Raw genomic sequence first — 17,215 nt, forward strand, 5'->3', positions numbered from 1 at the left:
TAAGAAGAGAAGATATTGCGAGCGAAGCGAGCAAGAAAATTTAACGAAATGATTTTATATTTGTATAAAATTTGAAATCGAGAGGGGGCAATTGCCCCTTGCAAGTGCCCTTGGCTGTCTCGAAGAAAAATGCAAGGAACTCGTAAAAACTAATTCCATCATGAGTATCCAATTGTCCTACTATTCTTAGATTCTTCTAGTCTTGTTTTTTTTACTTCAATGCTTGCTTCCCCTAGAATGGATTTCCGCCCAAGGTCGGGATGGTTGGGGGGGGAGGGACAATGCCCCCTGCCGCCCTGTGGTTGCGGCACTGATTATGAGTGTCTCTTCATCAATTTCACGTCATCATTCATTGTTGCGATTAGCTATAAGTGGCAGAAAAGCAACGCTAAGTAACAAAAATCAAATATTCACTCCCTCTCTTTACCACATGAATCACTATTACTAAAAGAAAATTTTTGCCCCCCCAATCCTGATACGACATTATACTGAATCCCCCACACCTTCATAAATCGCAAAATCAATAAGTGTCTTTGTTATGTTGCTAGAGTAATTGTAAAGATTAGTGAGAATTCCGGGTGTTCTGTATTTTTCACAGGGGGGCAAAGCAGGTTCTCAGGGGGGCAGTTGCCTCCTGCCCCCCTCTAGCTACGGGCCTGCTTACACTTCCTTTGCTTTCTCTGAAAAGTTGAATAAAATTAAACATGTCATTATGTCAGGGAATCGACTAGATACAAAGAGAAAGCCAATTTTTTCTAAAGCTATATCTTTGCAAACTGACAATAACTTTAATTTAATAGGGTGCCAGTAATTTCACAGGGCACCACGACGTTAACGCTTTTCTATTTTTATCTGTTTTGCTTGTTCGGCACCCCATTTGTACTTAGCGCCCAGGCAAGCAACTCACGTGGACCCTCCCCCTTTTACAACTCTCTTTCTAATAGTATATAATTTCTTTTACAAAGGCAAGAACTCTTGGAGCTACAAAAATGGTCATCAACTATAGACGTGAATGAATCACTTAGGTTCTTCATGAAATACTTGCCATTTTATATCGAATACTCTGTCAGTAAATTTTATATTGGTACTCTATGAATAACGGTTGGAAGAAATTATACCTACATATAGTGTCACTGATTTTCTACTCACCACTTTCGGTTTCTTTCTGTCTGGTTTTTCATTTTCTCTATCTTCTTCAGACAGTTTTGCAGTAAAGTGTCAGACATTGTTATACACTAAACAGAACGACAACACACGAACGGAGATGCTACACTGAGACTGACCTAAGGCATTTGACTGTTCTATTCTCTACCACTCCAAAATCACTCATCTCGCCAAGTTACAGAAAATAGTGTTGCTAACCATAGTAACAGAATTCACTACAAAGAGTCGAACCTGTATCTTTGAATTTCTTCCCTTACTTTTATCGTACATTTTTCACATGCAAGAATCGAAAGGAAAATGCAACAAAATGTCAATTTCATTGACTCAGGGCTTGAATAATTGAATTTACGAATCTGTAACGTATTTAAGAAATATATAAGGTATTCAAACGTTGAACTGTCAACACAGTGCGCGGAATGTGCTCCCTGGAAGGAGGGCGAGAGGTCAGTTTGACATTTTCCAGATGGCAGTGTTCCTTCCCTAGAGATGATCGAAGCCTTGTCAAAGGAACTGGTGTTTCCAGGAAATGGCCATGCTACACACTCCACCCTCCTTCCTTGACACTTTGGTTTTAGTTGATCGAAAGGTCCATTGGAGTACGCTTCTTCAGCTACAAATGATTTCTTTCTGTTAATGTTGAAGTATTGTTATTCTATTGTTGATATAAACATCCATATTTACACCCCCCTACAGGGGGGGTGTTCCACTTTTCTGCTTGGGGGGGGGGTGTTCACCAAAATTTGGGAGGGTGTTGGGGGGGTGTTGGGGGTGTGTGGATAAATCACTGGTTTGTTGTACGATCTCTCATATAAAACTCTACTTTTTGAATTTTGACAACTGTGGAACCATTTATAACTTGGCTTAAATGGAAGAATGTGAAAACATAACCTGGTTTCTGTGTTTTACACTATTTTTTTTATATAATCTTTTTTTACTTTGCTTAATCCCTTAGAATACGAACTAAGTGAACTTTCTTATATTATTTGTAAAAACTTGGTGCTTTTCTGTCAGTTGAAATAAACTGTGTCAAATTTCAGGGGGCTGGTCGACGGGTCATTTTTTATAATTATAGAAAGTACCTTATGAACTAGACTGACGATAGCACCACCTGAATTTCTTCAGTGACCATCTAACAATCATACTATACTAGCAGGGATGTTACAAAGCTGTAAATTCCGAGCTTCCCATGTACAGCTAAAAGTAAAAATGGTAAATTCACTCTTCTTGGTGTATTTCAAGTTTGCTTGCCCATCAAAATAAATCGGCAAAATAGGTTACTGCACTTGAGAAAGATAGTTAGTTGGTTTAGGCTAGCTTTTACGTACTTTGTAAGAATATGAGTAAAATGTTATGAAAGCTTTTGCATATCATCTTAAGCTGTATACTTTGTGTCTGTTATTTTAAAAGAAAAATAATATTGCATGAGCATGGCCGAAAGTAAGATGTTATCTCCACGTTTGGATTACGAAATTGTAATTTGAAATCGCCCCAAGACGAAATTTGTTCTCGCACCTCATGTTTCCTTTGAATAGCATTTCGTAAGGAGTGATAACGTACATTAGGTGTTTCTATATTCCTGACAAAAAAATTGTTTTTCAAGTTGATATTTCCAGCTTTGAAAGAAAAATACTAAAATCATTTAAGAAGTTCATTTGCTTTTCATGCATCCGAAGTTTCATCACTTTTTTTCTTATGAGCAAATATTTGATTTTTTTCTTATGAGCAAATATTTGATATAATGTCAGATATTTCCATGATTAGCACTTTCAGAAGTGACCAGAATTCTGTCCCCCCAGGTCTACCATACGTCTCATTCCTTTCATGGTACTGATCTGTACTTCAAAATCTTTCAATTAAATGTATTCGCAAGTTTCATCTAAAATGAAGCATCAGGTCAATGTCAACATAACACAGTTTCATTATGAAACTTGGGTTTTTCGTCCTTAGAAAGCCTACCTTCTTAACTTGGAAAAGTTATTGATTTTTGAGCCGCTCAAAAGAGAAGAAGATTTTCTAATGTTTTTATGTAAAAATAAAGTTCTAGGATTCAACGTGAAGAAATATATTGAAATCGATTCAGATTTTTATTTCTCCCAATGACAACGTAACTAATCAGATTCAGAATATTTAATTTGGAAAATAATTAGAATGTTTTCAACTTTGAACCTCCTGTAGAGGGCAAATGCCTCGTCAGTCATGTGTAAGAGTCACATTACATCCACTGCATTATTTATTACAGGGAAATGAGAATTTCCTGTAAGATTGGGACGTGTTTGTCCCTGGGATGTAAGAAATGTCAAATTCAATCGGTGTCTTTTTTTTTGGGGGGGAGGCTACTTTTTACATCATCCTTCATTCTCAGATTGTGAAAGATAACATAGGCTGAACATTAAATATTTGCTTATCGGTCTTCCATAGAATGCGATGCTGTCTGCACACAAGCAAGATTGGTGGAATGGAATTTACCCCCAACGTCTTGAAATTAGGTTCATGGTTCTCCACATTAAAATGATACAGACGCCCTGATATTACAAGAAATAAGAAGGAGATTCGGCTACAAGTGCACGATAAGCTATCTACTTACTCTGTGCCCTTTAACCCATTCTGCAGCGGATAGAGTCGAGGTTATTTCGCGGAAATCACGGATGGAAACACTGGATTCCGTTTTTGTTTACCGGTTGCAAACTCCACATTTATCTATGCACTTGTCTATCTGGGTCTGTGGTTAAATGTCATAAACCTCCACGTGCGAGATATGGGGCTTCAAATACATTTACCAGATAATCTACTTTTTTTTTTACTAAGAATAAAGCTTACCTTGAAAGGATTAGATTAACGTTCGCCTGCAAGTATATAACAATGGAATGTCTTAACGTACGGAGGCGGAGTGCTCGAATACTAAAAGGGGCCTCCCCGATGGCGTGGTGGTAACGTCGTCGCCTTGTTATCAATGGGTTCCGGGTTGAATACCCTGTTGAGGCAAAAGTGGTTCGGATCCCACTTTAAACTGTAGATCCAGTCCCGATTAGCGTTCCTGTGCATAAAGTGAACTTAAAACAAAAACAAAAAGTGAAAACTCGAATACTAAAAATAGAAAATGGCAAATTGCACCGTGTCATAAAGACACATAGCGGGTGTGGAGGTGGTGCTCCACACATTCTCGATCTCGGCCAAATTGAAGATGATGTGATCAGCACCATGTTCTCGCAGCCTTAGACTCCCCATACTTGACCCGAGGTACCCAATTCGGAACTGTGAAGATAAAATTGGCGTCCATTTGAAAACAGTAAGTCTTATGTTACATCCCCTTCTTTTACTTTTTATAGACAATTCCATGTTCTAAGAAGTTCAGTTTGCATAGCTAAAATCGGCGACATAGTTCCCAAGATATGATTTATGTGGTTATAGCGCGATATCTGATAAAGATAACCTTAATTGTGACCTTAGAAATGACGTCACAAAAATTTCTCAATAATGATTGTCAACCTTCCTACAAGAAAATACTAAGAAATAAACTATGAACCATAAAAGATGGTTCACCTCAAACTTCTAGGATTTCTGCCAGACTACAACATCGACACGATCAAAGCACTACCGTAACAGCAATTATAATATATTCACTCCCACATAAACTAACACCAGAGTTTCTCTGTTCAACCCTGTTGCATGAGTAAACCGTCTATTACGCCCTCGTTGCACGTGTAAACCGTTTTCACCTTTATCCCCATGCAGTGTGACGAAATAAAAGTGAAAAGATGGGAGGGAAAGCGAGAAGATGGCGGGATGCGTCGGCTGTGGACTCACACTCCGATGCCCAGCGTCGCTCGAAGGAACGCTGGGATGACTCTTGGCTTACTGGGTCAACGCACCACCCTGGGAAGGTTCTGCCGAATGACGCTGACATTGACATAAGCAGAACAGAAACGGTCCTCTTGTTTACACTTTCACTGTTTTTACTCTGCCATACATGTTTCATAATAATTTTCTAGGCTAGTAACCTGCAGAGTTAAGAAAAGGTGTCCTTATGTAACAATCGCGTCCATATATAAAAAAAAGTACTCTGGATTCTGTGGAACCCATGCCTTCCAAGTGATTTTAACGCTCACACCATGAGCGTATCCAGAGGGGAAAATTCAGGAGAATTTCAGCAGCCAAGCTTTAAATAGTAGAAAGTAAAGTTATATGAATGCAGGCACACTCTTGATCTTGGACATAGTGGAGTTGATGTGCTAAGCACCACTCCGGCCGTTTCTATCTCCTTCTCCAGGGATAAGCCCCAGGGTCCCTTATGGCATGGATATCAGTGAAAAATTTCTATTCTAAGATATATTCACCCCGAGAAGATCTTATTTTGATATGTTTTTATTTTCTACTTATTTCTCAAAATATCTAAATAATATTTGTAAACAAAATATGGCAATATATAATTTTTAAAACTAAGGGTACTATATACAATGTAATAATGTAACAAAAAACAATAACAAAAACAATGTACATTCACTACATCGTCAAAATTCTTAGAAAAATAAAGAAAACGAATTATGATAGAGAATATTATTGCATGTGATAAAAATTGGCACTTTGATAGCTAATGGCAGTTTGATATTGAACCCACTCAGTTTTGTACATTGTACCAGTGGAACATCGGAAATGAAAATATACCCTGATTTAGAAACTTTCATTAGCCTCCCATGGTTGTAATCATCAATATATATACGTATATGTGTATATACATATATACAGGGTGTTGCAAAATACCTGTTACAACGCTTGGGAGGTGATTCGACAAGTAAAAACAAGGAAAAAATGCCATGTGAAAAAATGTCGAAATCGGCACCGTTTTCGAGTGACAGGCGTGCGAAAATCGCCTCACACCATGTTTATGGCACAATAACTCAAGAAGGAAGAAAGATATCAATGTCGGAATAAAATAATACAAACAAAATCGTACCTGGCGAATACAATGGTGCATCAATTGAGGCCCAGTGTAAATTGCGCAAGGGGACTCTCAAAGAAAGTGGGGAATCCTCTGATGGAAAATACAAGAAATTTACTACTATCTTCTACATAATGTTGAGATCGGAATGTAGCCAGTAAAAAAATTGCGACGTATGTCCACATATCCAACTACTGCTGGGACACCGTCCCACACTCGGGAAATAGGAAAATAACTGCAAATCTCCAGTTGTACACGGTTCACATTGAGGTACGAAGAAGAAAAGAAACCAATTTGTTGCATGTCTCACTACTGCTGGGACACCATCCCAAATGGAAAAAAAATACGGGAAAATCATAAATAAACGTTTTCAATCCCTTAATGTTGACACACTACTTTGCAGTATGAAAAACAAAAGTTAAACAATGGCCACATGTCGTCAGTCTGTACATACTACAAGAGAGCTCCCCAAAGAAAGTGGGTAATCCTCGAAGGATATGAAGACAGAGAATGGCGAGAAAATGCACACAATGGCATGTAACATTTCCAGGCACAGCACATCTGGAAGGGATTCCACTGAGAAGCGCACAACCTCCGCACATGCAGATCGACGGTATGAAGTACAGCAATATCCAGCATCTTCACTCGCACCTTTCACTAAAGGACACTATGCGGTGCTGATAGGGGCTCACAAACACCGGTATACTCAGAGAGGTTGTTGAAAATGTCCGCCATTGACTTCAAGACAAAGATGGCATCGGCGAAGCACTGATTGTCTGGTACGCACTGGACTTGTCTGGCATGTCACCAATTGTCCCAGCAGCGGCACTAACACGAGCAACGAGGTCCTCAGCAATTTCCACATGGGTTTCATACACGAGCCTTTTCATTTCTCCCCACACAAAGAAATCCAGTGGTGTGAGATCGGGGGAACGAGGTGGCCACGGTAAAGGTCCATCCCTGCCAAGCCAACGATCGCCGAAAATATCGTTGAGTAAGACTCTGACTCCCCGGTCGAAATGTGCGGGGGCGCCGTCGTGTTGAAACCAGATACGTTGTCTACCTGCCAGTGGCACGTTTTCCAAAAGTTCAGCTAACACGTCATGTAGAAACACCCGATAATTCCCACCACACAAAGTACCACACAAAAATTTGTATGGGTGCAATCCCTCCTCCTGAAGAACGCGGAATACATTGCTATGGTAATTTTGTTGAGTACGAGCAATGACACGTGTGCTGGTGTCAGGACGGTCTCGTATCGCGTCCAACACGTCCTCTTCAAATTGCACAGTGCGCACAGTGCGGGGTCTTCCACAATCCCACCTACGGGGTAGTAGAGATCCAGTTTCACGCAGTCGAGCATCAAGTCTTTGAAAGAGTGCATGTGCTGGTAACCGCCTATTGGGAAATCGTTCGTGATACGAACGCCGTGCTTCACGGCTGTTTCGGTTTGCCTCTCCATAAACGAGATGCATATCAGCAAGCTCGTGGGTAGAGTACTCCACCATTGTCCTGTTCGAGAACTGCCCAGCAACAGGGGCACTTTCCCTCCGAGTGACGGATCACAACTACCGTGATTAGCACCCACGTAATGTCACACAGGTGTCCACGCAGTTGTTGCAAACCGAGAAAGAACACGGGAATACGTACTCTACGTACAATATTCCTTGGCGCAATTCATCCATACACACACGCCAGACTAAACTCCACGCTGCGAGACGCAGAACAAGACAGGAAAAACAACGGCCGACTACACTCTCTACGTAGTATCCACCAACACTAATACGTAACAGGTGACCTACACTCACAGCGCCTCTAGTGGGGCTTTCTGTATCAATTAGCTGAAATCAATCTGAGCGTAATTTGACGGCATAGCGTCATTTTCGAGTGAATTTCCTATTTCCCGAGTGTGGGACGGTGTCCCAGCAGTAGTGGGACATGTGGACATACGTCGTCATTTTTTACTGGCTACATTCCGATCTCAACATAATGTAGAAAATAGTAGTAAATTTCCTATATTTTCCATCAAGGGATTCCCCACTTTCTTTGAGAGTCCCCTTGCGCAATTTACACTGGGCCTCAATTGATGCACCATTGTATTCCTCAGGCACGACTTTCTTTGTATGTTTTTAATCCGACATTGATATCTTTCTTCCTTCTTGAGTTATTGTGCCATAAACATGGTGTGAGGCGATTTTCGCACGCCTGTCACTCGAAAACGGTGCCGATTTCGACATTTTTTCACATGGCATTTTTTCCTTGTTTTTACTTGTCGAATCACCTCCCAAGCGTTGTAACAGGTATTTTGCAACACCCTGTATATATATATATATATATTAATTATTAATTGAAATGGTGTTTATCTTGTGATTGTATATGATACCTGTGCTTCAGACAAAGGAACACAAATCTGACTTTTTCAGACCCCTGGAAAAGTTTGCTTACAGGTCCCGCGTATATTGTATCTCCCAGACCCCGCCTCCATCTTGGTTACTATCAGTGACCACGCCAGACGAGACTAATGTGCCCCGGTCGACTAATCTGCTGCTTATCCCTATTCATAGCAAACTATAAAAACTAGTATTTTTTTTATGACATATCGCCGGCTGAATATTTTGTTGCATGTCCATGTGCATTAACTTCTCAGAAGAGCTGATTAAAGTTTGTATGGATTTGGAATGCACTACAAGATTTGCAGACATTTTATTATTGTTGATAATTCACAGCACCTGACAACCAGATACGTCGATTCGGAATGTGACACATTAACGGAACACGATAACATGATCAACTCATTTCCGACGAAAACAGCAATCAATATAGTGGCTGCCCCTGGAAAATATTCTCCTCCCTCTGCGTCCACATTCAATGTTTTATGACACCTTCGTTGGATATAGTTACGCTAAAAGTAACTAAACTGTAAGTTACTTTCTACTAGACTTTCTTGCTGTAACCTTGCCATCTAATCAATCTGATCCTCAAGGTAACATCACCACAAGCCTTCCCACCATTGACACAAACATGAATTTGACATTTGGCGTTTACGAGTATACATTATGAATTCTCTCCGTGACACTGAGACAACCATTTCGATAACAGAGGTGTAGTTTCTGGACGAAACATTCAAAGTGTCTGAGAAAGCAAATTGAATCCCCATTCTCCCACATTAAGCCACACAGCGTGGGTCCTCTCTCGTAAGAAAGTGTGTCATCTCGTCACAATGACCCTGAGCACAGCTGCAAGTAGATCTATAAATAAAGCTCCCGACACATGTCAGCGCTTTCCTCACAATTTCACTTATTAAATTCGGAAGTTACGAAACTGTGTTGAAATTTGTATCATCAACGAACAAGGCCGTCTTCTATCATCTACCATGGTGCAAAAATAAACGTACTGCTAATCTGTGACTGCTTTGTTCTCGGATTTATTACGTAATAAGCTGAGATTGTATACTCCAAAATAATTATTTTCTTATTCACTTGAAGAATGTAAGTAAATGAAACCCAATTTATGTTCCACATTTGTCATATACTTGCATTTTTTTACATAAATATGTATTAGATCTTGATTTTATTTACATATAAAATACATATTTTTTTAGAATTTGTCAGGATTGTTATTTCTCTTAGTCAAATTGGAAACTTTTTGTGCAACTATTCAGAGACCTCACCTAACCTGCAACAACAAAGACATGTGGATGAAATCATGGAACTGAGTCACCCTCGCTCTAGAAGGGAAGTCGGGGTGAGGAATTTGTCTAGCTGGATGACAAGACACTGATGAAATCTTGAGGTTTTAGTGTAATAATTTTGTTGATCGTTACTTGTAGTCACAGCATTTAATGTGCAAATTAAAACAAAATATAGGAGCTATGTTTAATGTTTCCAATATGAAATTCGCTCCTGTTTAGTGAGTACATACCATTAGTCATCCTCACCGTCGCGATTAGCTAACAGTAGCAGAGAAGCGAAGTAAAATTAATAGCTTGCAAGAAATTAACGCTGCCCTTTTTTTCTGAATAGTTCGTCAGCGTCATTTTTTTTCTGACCAATTTGCTCTTCTGTGAATGTGTCTAGATATGCTCATTTATAGTTATGAACTGAACATAATATCGAACTCTAGACAATCGATATACAATAAGTAGGACGCAATCAGCCACTTAAAACTGCGCTCAAATCTACATATATTTCTGGCTGAGTCTATATTTGTTCTACCAGCAAGTGATCTGATTGAACATCGTCATAATATTCTTTAAATTACTAAATCGTTTGCCTTTCTGGCATTTTTCGCACTACAGTATTCAGCTATTAAATACGTGTACTAAGTTTATACATGTAAGAGAATAAACATAATGAAATTTTCTTTAAATATATACACGAGTCTTTATTGTACGTAATTATTACAGAAATCATTGGTATCACTGAACAAATAACAGGGGAACAGCAATGTAACAGATCATTACAAGTCTTTGAACGTCTCTTGATAAAGTTTAACTGTAAAGACCTGCCATAAGAATTCAGTAGATCTGGCTTCTCGGGTTTTGCCATCTGCCGTGCATGTGCCTTGGTCTGATCCTCGGTGACTTATACCATTCTCGCTAAACTTGGGGATCTCTCGATTCGTCATGTACATGGATGACTGAAAAAGTCAGGAATTCATAAGTTACTATGAATACTAGTAAATACGAGTATCACATATCAAGCAAAAGTTTTCCAATTTCATAAATTTGGATTCCTGCAGAAATTTCGAATTTTTAATTATCCATCTCCGTGCCAACCGTTTCACTAAATTCAAGTACTTAGGAGTGGAGTAATATTCACAAATGAAGATGATCGTAAAGAGGAAATGCATGTTATTTTTTCATCCTTTATCCTCTCATCTAATATCAAAGAATCCCATATTTAAAATATCGACACAGTAATTATGCCTGTATTCTTAATATTCTTATGTGGATGTAAAACATAGTCCCTTACACTGAAAGAGTAATTTAAATGACGAGTTTTTGAAAATAAAAATCCTTAGGAGAATATTTAGACCCAAAGATTAAATTGCATAATATTAAGCTGCATGATCTATAGTCGCACACTATAACATTCCGGACGTTACATGGGGCGATGTGGAGGTAAGGGCTCTATACATCCGCAATCTCGGCATTAGTGGAAGTAATGTGATCAGCACCACACTCCGTCCGCCTTTATGCTCCCTGGTACCCATTTATTAAGGGGTGGGTGAACCACATAGCAGCTTCATGCAGGGACATTCATTGAAAAATTTCCCCCTGAAATCACCCACCCAGGAATCGAACCCGCATCTTCTGTGTGACAGTCAAACGCTCTACCGAATACACCAACGGACTTACATCACATATGCGTATATGTGTATGTGTGTTACGTGATATTTTAAGTTTAAATGCACTTATGCCATGAAGGTGAATTTTGAATTGAATTACAATTGGGCGAGCCGCTCAAGTCGACTCGCATGAGATATTGCGAGAAGATGATTTATTATTATTATTATTATTATTATTATTATTATTATTATTATTATTGCTGTACATTAACTCACATGATGTTCGAAGACATTACAGCATCAAGTCGACTCGCATGAGATATTGCGAGAAGACGATTTATTATTATTATTATTATTATTATTGCTGTACATTAACTCACATGATGTTCGAAGACATTACAGCATCAAGTCGACTCGCATGAGATATTGCGAGAAGGCGATTTATTATTATTATTATTATTATTATTATTGCTGTACATTAACTCACATGATGTTCGAAGACATTAATTAAAGCATTCTCCCTGGATGCAAGGGGCGGAATAGATGGTGCTTCTCGGCGGGTGGACACGCTGTGTTATGGTACAACGCTTTACAGACCTTGTCACTTCAGATGTTAGAGCATATTCTTACCGCCTGGTGACTAGCAAATTATTTGCTTCCAGGGACCCGTCAAATATCTGAGCGATGCTCGCTGATCAAGATCTTCGCTCGTTGAGCAGACAAATAATTTACTTGACGCTGCGTGTGCACTGATCAAAATATCAGTGCATTTGAATAATAATAATCTGTGATCAATGTGGCTGCGTCGAGTGGACAAGATTTCAGTGTTTGAAAAGCTGTTAATTGTGGAAATAGAATAGTTGATGTGAACAAAACTGTCAAAGTTCCATTTTCACACCTTTGCCCAACTTTCCAAAACTACGGTGTATGTTTAATTTAATATTTATTATTTGGAATAAACAACACTTTCATTTTAATACAATTACAAAAACTGAAATATTACATTACCTTCTGTTACTTGAACTTTCTCTGTAATTACGCTATATCGCAAGCTGTTAATCATATATTTCCTCATTGGTCGCCAAACCGCCATCCACATATTTTTTCCTCTTCTTTCCTTTGCCTAACGATATCGAAACACAGAAACGATATATTCTGTGGGAGCAAGGTTCAAGTTCGCTCAGCGATCAAGTGAGCAGCGCTCGCCGAGCAACGCCTATTTGACCATCACGTTGCTCGCTCAGCGCTCAGATACTTGACGTGCCCCAGGAAGGTGGGGAACAAAGTGAGCTTCAACACACAATTTAAGATTCCAAAGTTTCACTGAAGTACCACTTTAAAAATAATAATAAGAAGAAGAAGATGAAATGACAATATTGATATGACCTAAAGGGAATTGGTAAAGATAGTCACGTGTGGACCGATCTTGTCCAGGATAGAGACTAGTGTTACTGTGACAACACATCCAGGTATTAAAATGTCAGAGAGTCGATTATGTAGTTTTCTATTCCAGAAATCAGATTGGAGTATTTACTGGGCATACGAGCACCTCTCCAATCCTAGTATTGTGACATTTCTCCAGTTTTATTCCAAAATCAGTTGCAGTGAAAGGATACTTACATATCACCTTGAGTACGAGCATCAACATGTATCCTACGATGACACACAGCAGCTTCAGCAGACCGGCGACATGAGTGTCCGATCTTTCCCTCTGCAGGACTTCAAAGCAAACGACGTAGATCAAGGATCCGCCGGCCAAACCTTGCAAGAAAGCCGACGCCTCTTTCGTACCGAGGCTGGGGTTTGAATCCCTCATCACGACCATGCCTATCACGGTTCCGATGGGCGTCATGACGCTGAACGTCGTCATGTACAGGCACAGGATGAAGAGGCTCGCTTGTTCAACCACGAGGTTGATGCCTATGCAGAACGATATGATGTACTTGTGCAGCGAGATGGACAGGTACATAAAGAAGACGTCCATGGGGGTCCTCTGCAGACCGATCGTCATTCCTTCGAAGATGTCGTGGAACGTGAGAGCGAAGATGGTGACTAGGACTTTCAGAGAGCCTTTGACGGAGCCTGACTCGGTGTGGGACATGGATATGTGGGTGGGTCCCTCGTGAGTGTGGTCTTCCGGATACCCGTGCTCGTGATCATGTGCGGCAGGGGTCACGGTTCGTTCGACCGGTAAAAACTTTTGTAGGGTGCCGCCATTTTCATTGTCGTTGCTTGTGCTTTCCGATTTGCTGTTGCCTTCAAGGGATGGAACCCTACTTCTTTTATGATCGTGCGTGAGCCGTGGCGAGGGGGAGCGTCCATCTGGGTATAACTCAGACGACAGATGTCTGGGCGTTCTGGCCCGCTCGTGGATATCCGGAAACTTTGGCGAGAGAGGAGGAGGGTCTCTCCAGTTGTTCTCCTCGAAAACGGACTGGTAGTCGGATCTTACGCTGCCGGCATCGAACGCTTTGTCCAGGATGAAGCTGGGATCGGACCTGCTGGCGATATCCTTTCTCGGTAGTTTCGAGTCCGAGGGGAACAGTCGATTCAGAGGTTCGCTGGCGCTTCGGCTGTGCTCAGGCACGGTGGATAGCTTGTTCGCGTCGGTGCGAAGATGCTTGTCCAAGGAGAATGCAGATGGTCCAGTCCTGAGGTCTCGAGGTCTCCCGCGCCTCCGCAGACAGGCGCACATAATGCGTCCTCTCCGTCTAGAACGAAACTTCTGCTTCAAGGCGCGGCCCGCTTGGTGCCCCGTGTACTTCTCTATCAGCATGTGGAAGAGCTCGTCCATCGTGTACACGAGGAAGAACCCCACGCAGATCACGATCTCCCCGATGGGCAAGTCGTTGTCGTCCAGGACACCTTCCTTTTGCAGATCCTCCAGTTCCTCTCGCATTTCTGGGATTATGTGAAGGAAAGTCACTCCCAGCAACATCCCCCCGCTGAAGCACACTATGCCGGACAGGATGGCGTGGATGAGCGAAGACTCGAAGTTGGATCTCCTCGTAGTGCATTTCATGAGGAAATGGGGAAGTACCCCGAAAGCAAAGGTCAGCAAACCGGTGACTACAAGGGCAATGCTCTTGGAGAGAATCAGCTCCATTTTAACCCCTTCTTCAGTGACACGTTTATGTAGTTACGACAACCTGTCTGCTGCAGATCCATAAGAACGAATGAGAAAATGCTGAGTTAAAAATATCTGCGGAATCAGGGTAGGACCTGAAAGGAAAGAAAATATATTAACAAAATGAAGCAATTCCGTGAGTTGGTCCCACAAAACCAACAATTGGTTGCTTTGAGGCACAACAAATCATTTCAATTTCTCTGTGCACCGCAGAGAATGCAAACAGTAATGATGACATTAAATGCTACTTGTATTTTATTCTCATATCTTGTTTATCTTAGTGCGGCTTATATTTTGATAAGATAGAGCTTGTAAGTGTGTCAATCTAACAATTCTCTTGGGTGAGTTTCACTTTTCTCTTCTACGAAATGTCCCAAATAAGGACCTTCTAACATTTTCAGAAGCTAAATGGTTAGCGCTGTCGGCTTTAGAGCGAAAAGGAAATCTGGTACTGGCGAGAAACATTCAAAGAGGCGTCAGTTCAGGTATCGATTTCAGCGATAAATTCAGTGTAATTTCCAATTGTTCACTTAAATGCTTGTGTTTTAACAAATCTTTTATGCCCAGCTCCGTGGTGGAGTAGTTAACACAGCGGGCTATGACGTCAGAGTTCATCCCGGCATTGCCGTGAGTGTTGTTTGTAAATGTTCGTTCATCAATTTCATCATATCATCACTCATCCTCAACGTTGCGATTAGCCAATAGTGGCAGAAAAGCGACACTAAATTTAAAAAATCTAAGTAAAAGCAAATCAAAATTAAACTGCTGGGTGACACAGCGCTAAGGCTATTTGCACCCATCACGATTATACGGGGACAGCCTCTTTTTCAATAAAGATATAAACAAGTATAAGTACTTCATAAGTATTTCAAACATTTGCGGTGGGGGAAATTTCAATTTACTCTAGAAGCATCGGTATATTATACAAATCATACATGTATATACGTATATTCACCCTCTGTGGTGATCACGTATTTTTGTCTTTATTTTAACTTGTCTCACAGAGCATTCACACCCCATAAGAGTTAAAAAAATAGCAACAATGGGGTAATGCTGAGACCTGATGGGGGGGGGGGTAATTCTCCTCATCCCTCTTCAAATGCCACTTTGGTTATAATGAATTGATTTTCAACCTGGGTAAAAATCTTCCAGTTTAAGGCTTTTCTTTAAACAATCAGCTTTGAGATAGAGTCCATAATTTCCACAAAAGAGTCACCATTGTGTACGCTCTGATGAGATTTCTCTCGCATCATCATTCACTAAACAGTTTTGGCCTTATTTCACGACACTGCACTTTTCTTTCTTAATGCGAGCTTAATTTTCACAAAACGGACCCTTGCGCGTGAAATTAGCTAAGGTGGAACCCATATATTACGTAATGGGTAAGCGTTTCTGTTGCAATTGACATTATCTGCAAAATCACGCCGAAACTTTTAAATGTCCGCCATTTCACATGAGCTGGACCGAGAAGAGAGTAGAAAGTATGTCGCGCGGGGGTGGAGGATGGAGAGTGAAGACGAAGCGGGATGAGATGACTAAGATTTCGGAAACCTGTTCTGAAAAATCAGGCCAGGCCAATGCCCTTTGTGTACAGCGGCGAGGTCAGAAAGTTCACGACATGTGCGTTATGAGCTCCGAGGAGAAAGGGTTTTCCATTTTTCCTCCCTTTTTTCGCCATTCTCTCTCTGCGATTATGAGGCAAGACAGTAAACTTTCGGTTTTTCAAGAACACGATTCTATTCCCCTTTTTCTGCGCTTCATTTGTTTTCGCGGATCGTATACCTTGATCGAGATCACGGTGTTATGGTTTTTTGAAGTTGACTGTCTGATGCTGTTGCAATGCGTTCTACTTCGTTGCGTTTCGCAAAATTCCTCCTCGAGAAATGGCAAAAATTGTAGGTGTTACTAGTGGCGCAAGAACGAGGGTATTCCTGTGACGCGTCGAGTATCTGAGTGATCAGCGAGCAACGTGATCACTCAGCTACTTGACGGCCAAGGAAGCATGGTTTGCGAGCGCTGCTCAATTGCTCGCTGAGCGAACTTGAACCTTGCTGGCCACGAGTTTAAGCCACAGAATATATCGTTTTTATTTTTCGATCTCGTGAGGCAAAGAGTAGGCCGCTAATGAACAAATATTTATGATTAACAGCTTGCAATATAGCGTAATTACAGAGGAAGTTCAAGTAACAGAAAGTAATTTCCCAATCCCGTTCCAACCAAAAATGTTCCGTCCTGCACACTCCTAGTTACGGCAGCCTATATGATTCTAATGTAATAAAATATAGCTTTAATTTCACAATTCGAATTATATGAACTTTCTTCAGATATCTCAGGGGGGCAAGTGCCCCTTCTGCCCCTCCCCCTTGCCTCCCGAGAAAACTTTATAGGACCTATTTAAAATGAGTGCAAAACGATGTAATTAATGCTTATAGCTTTATCAGTTCTGGAACTGTAACCTACATGATTTTAAAAACATGACAGTAGTCGCCAGTTCCCGTAGCGGAATAGTTGGCACATCGCGCTACGACGCCAGGGGTCCTGGGTTCGAATCCTGGCCTGGGCATGGATGTTTGTGAGTGTCCATTCATCATATCATCACTCATCCCCTTCTTCGAAAATTAGCCAAAAGTGGCACAAAAGGCAAAGTAAAATAAATCAAATCAAAATCAAATGAAAATAGCCATAAAAGTTTAAAAATA

General features: G+C 40.7%; 2 protein-coding genes across 2 annotated transcripts in view; one reads left to right on the top strand and one right to left on the bottom strand.

Annotated features, from left to right (window-relative positions):
* The window catches only part of LOC145994789 (la-related protein 7-like), a 305,103-nt gene that overhangs the window by 229,920 nt on the left and 57,968 nt on the right, over window positions 1-17,215 (top strand). The gene's annotated exons all lie outside the window — the stretch shown is intronic.
* Window positions 10,488-14,605, bottom strand: LOC145995233 (uncharacterized). Its single transcript, XM_083131799.1, has 2 exons — window positions 13,010-14,605; window positions 10,488-10,738 (listed from the first exon to the last, which is right to left on the bottom strand). The coding sequence occupies exons 1-2, from the start codon at window positions 14,493-14,495 to the stop codon at window positions 10,698-10,700; spliced, it is 1,527 nt and encodes a 508-aa protein (XP_082987925.1). The 5' UTR covers window positions 14,496-14,605; the 3' UTR covers window positions 10,488-10,697.

The sequence above is a fragment of the Lepisma saccharinum genome, chromosome 11 (genome assembly GCF_977018435.1).
Source record: "Lepisma saccharinum chromosome 11, izLepSacc3.1, whole genome shotgun sequence".
NCBI classification, from domain to species: domain Eukaryota; kingdom Metazoa; phylum Arthropoda; class Insecta; order Zygentoma; family Lepismatidae; genus Lepisma; species Lepisma saccharinum.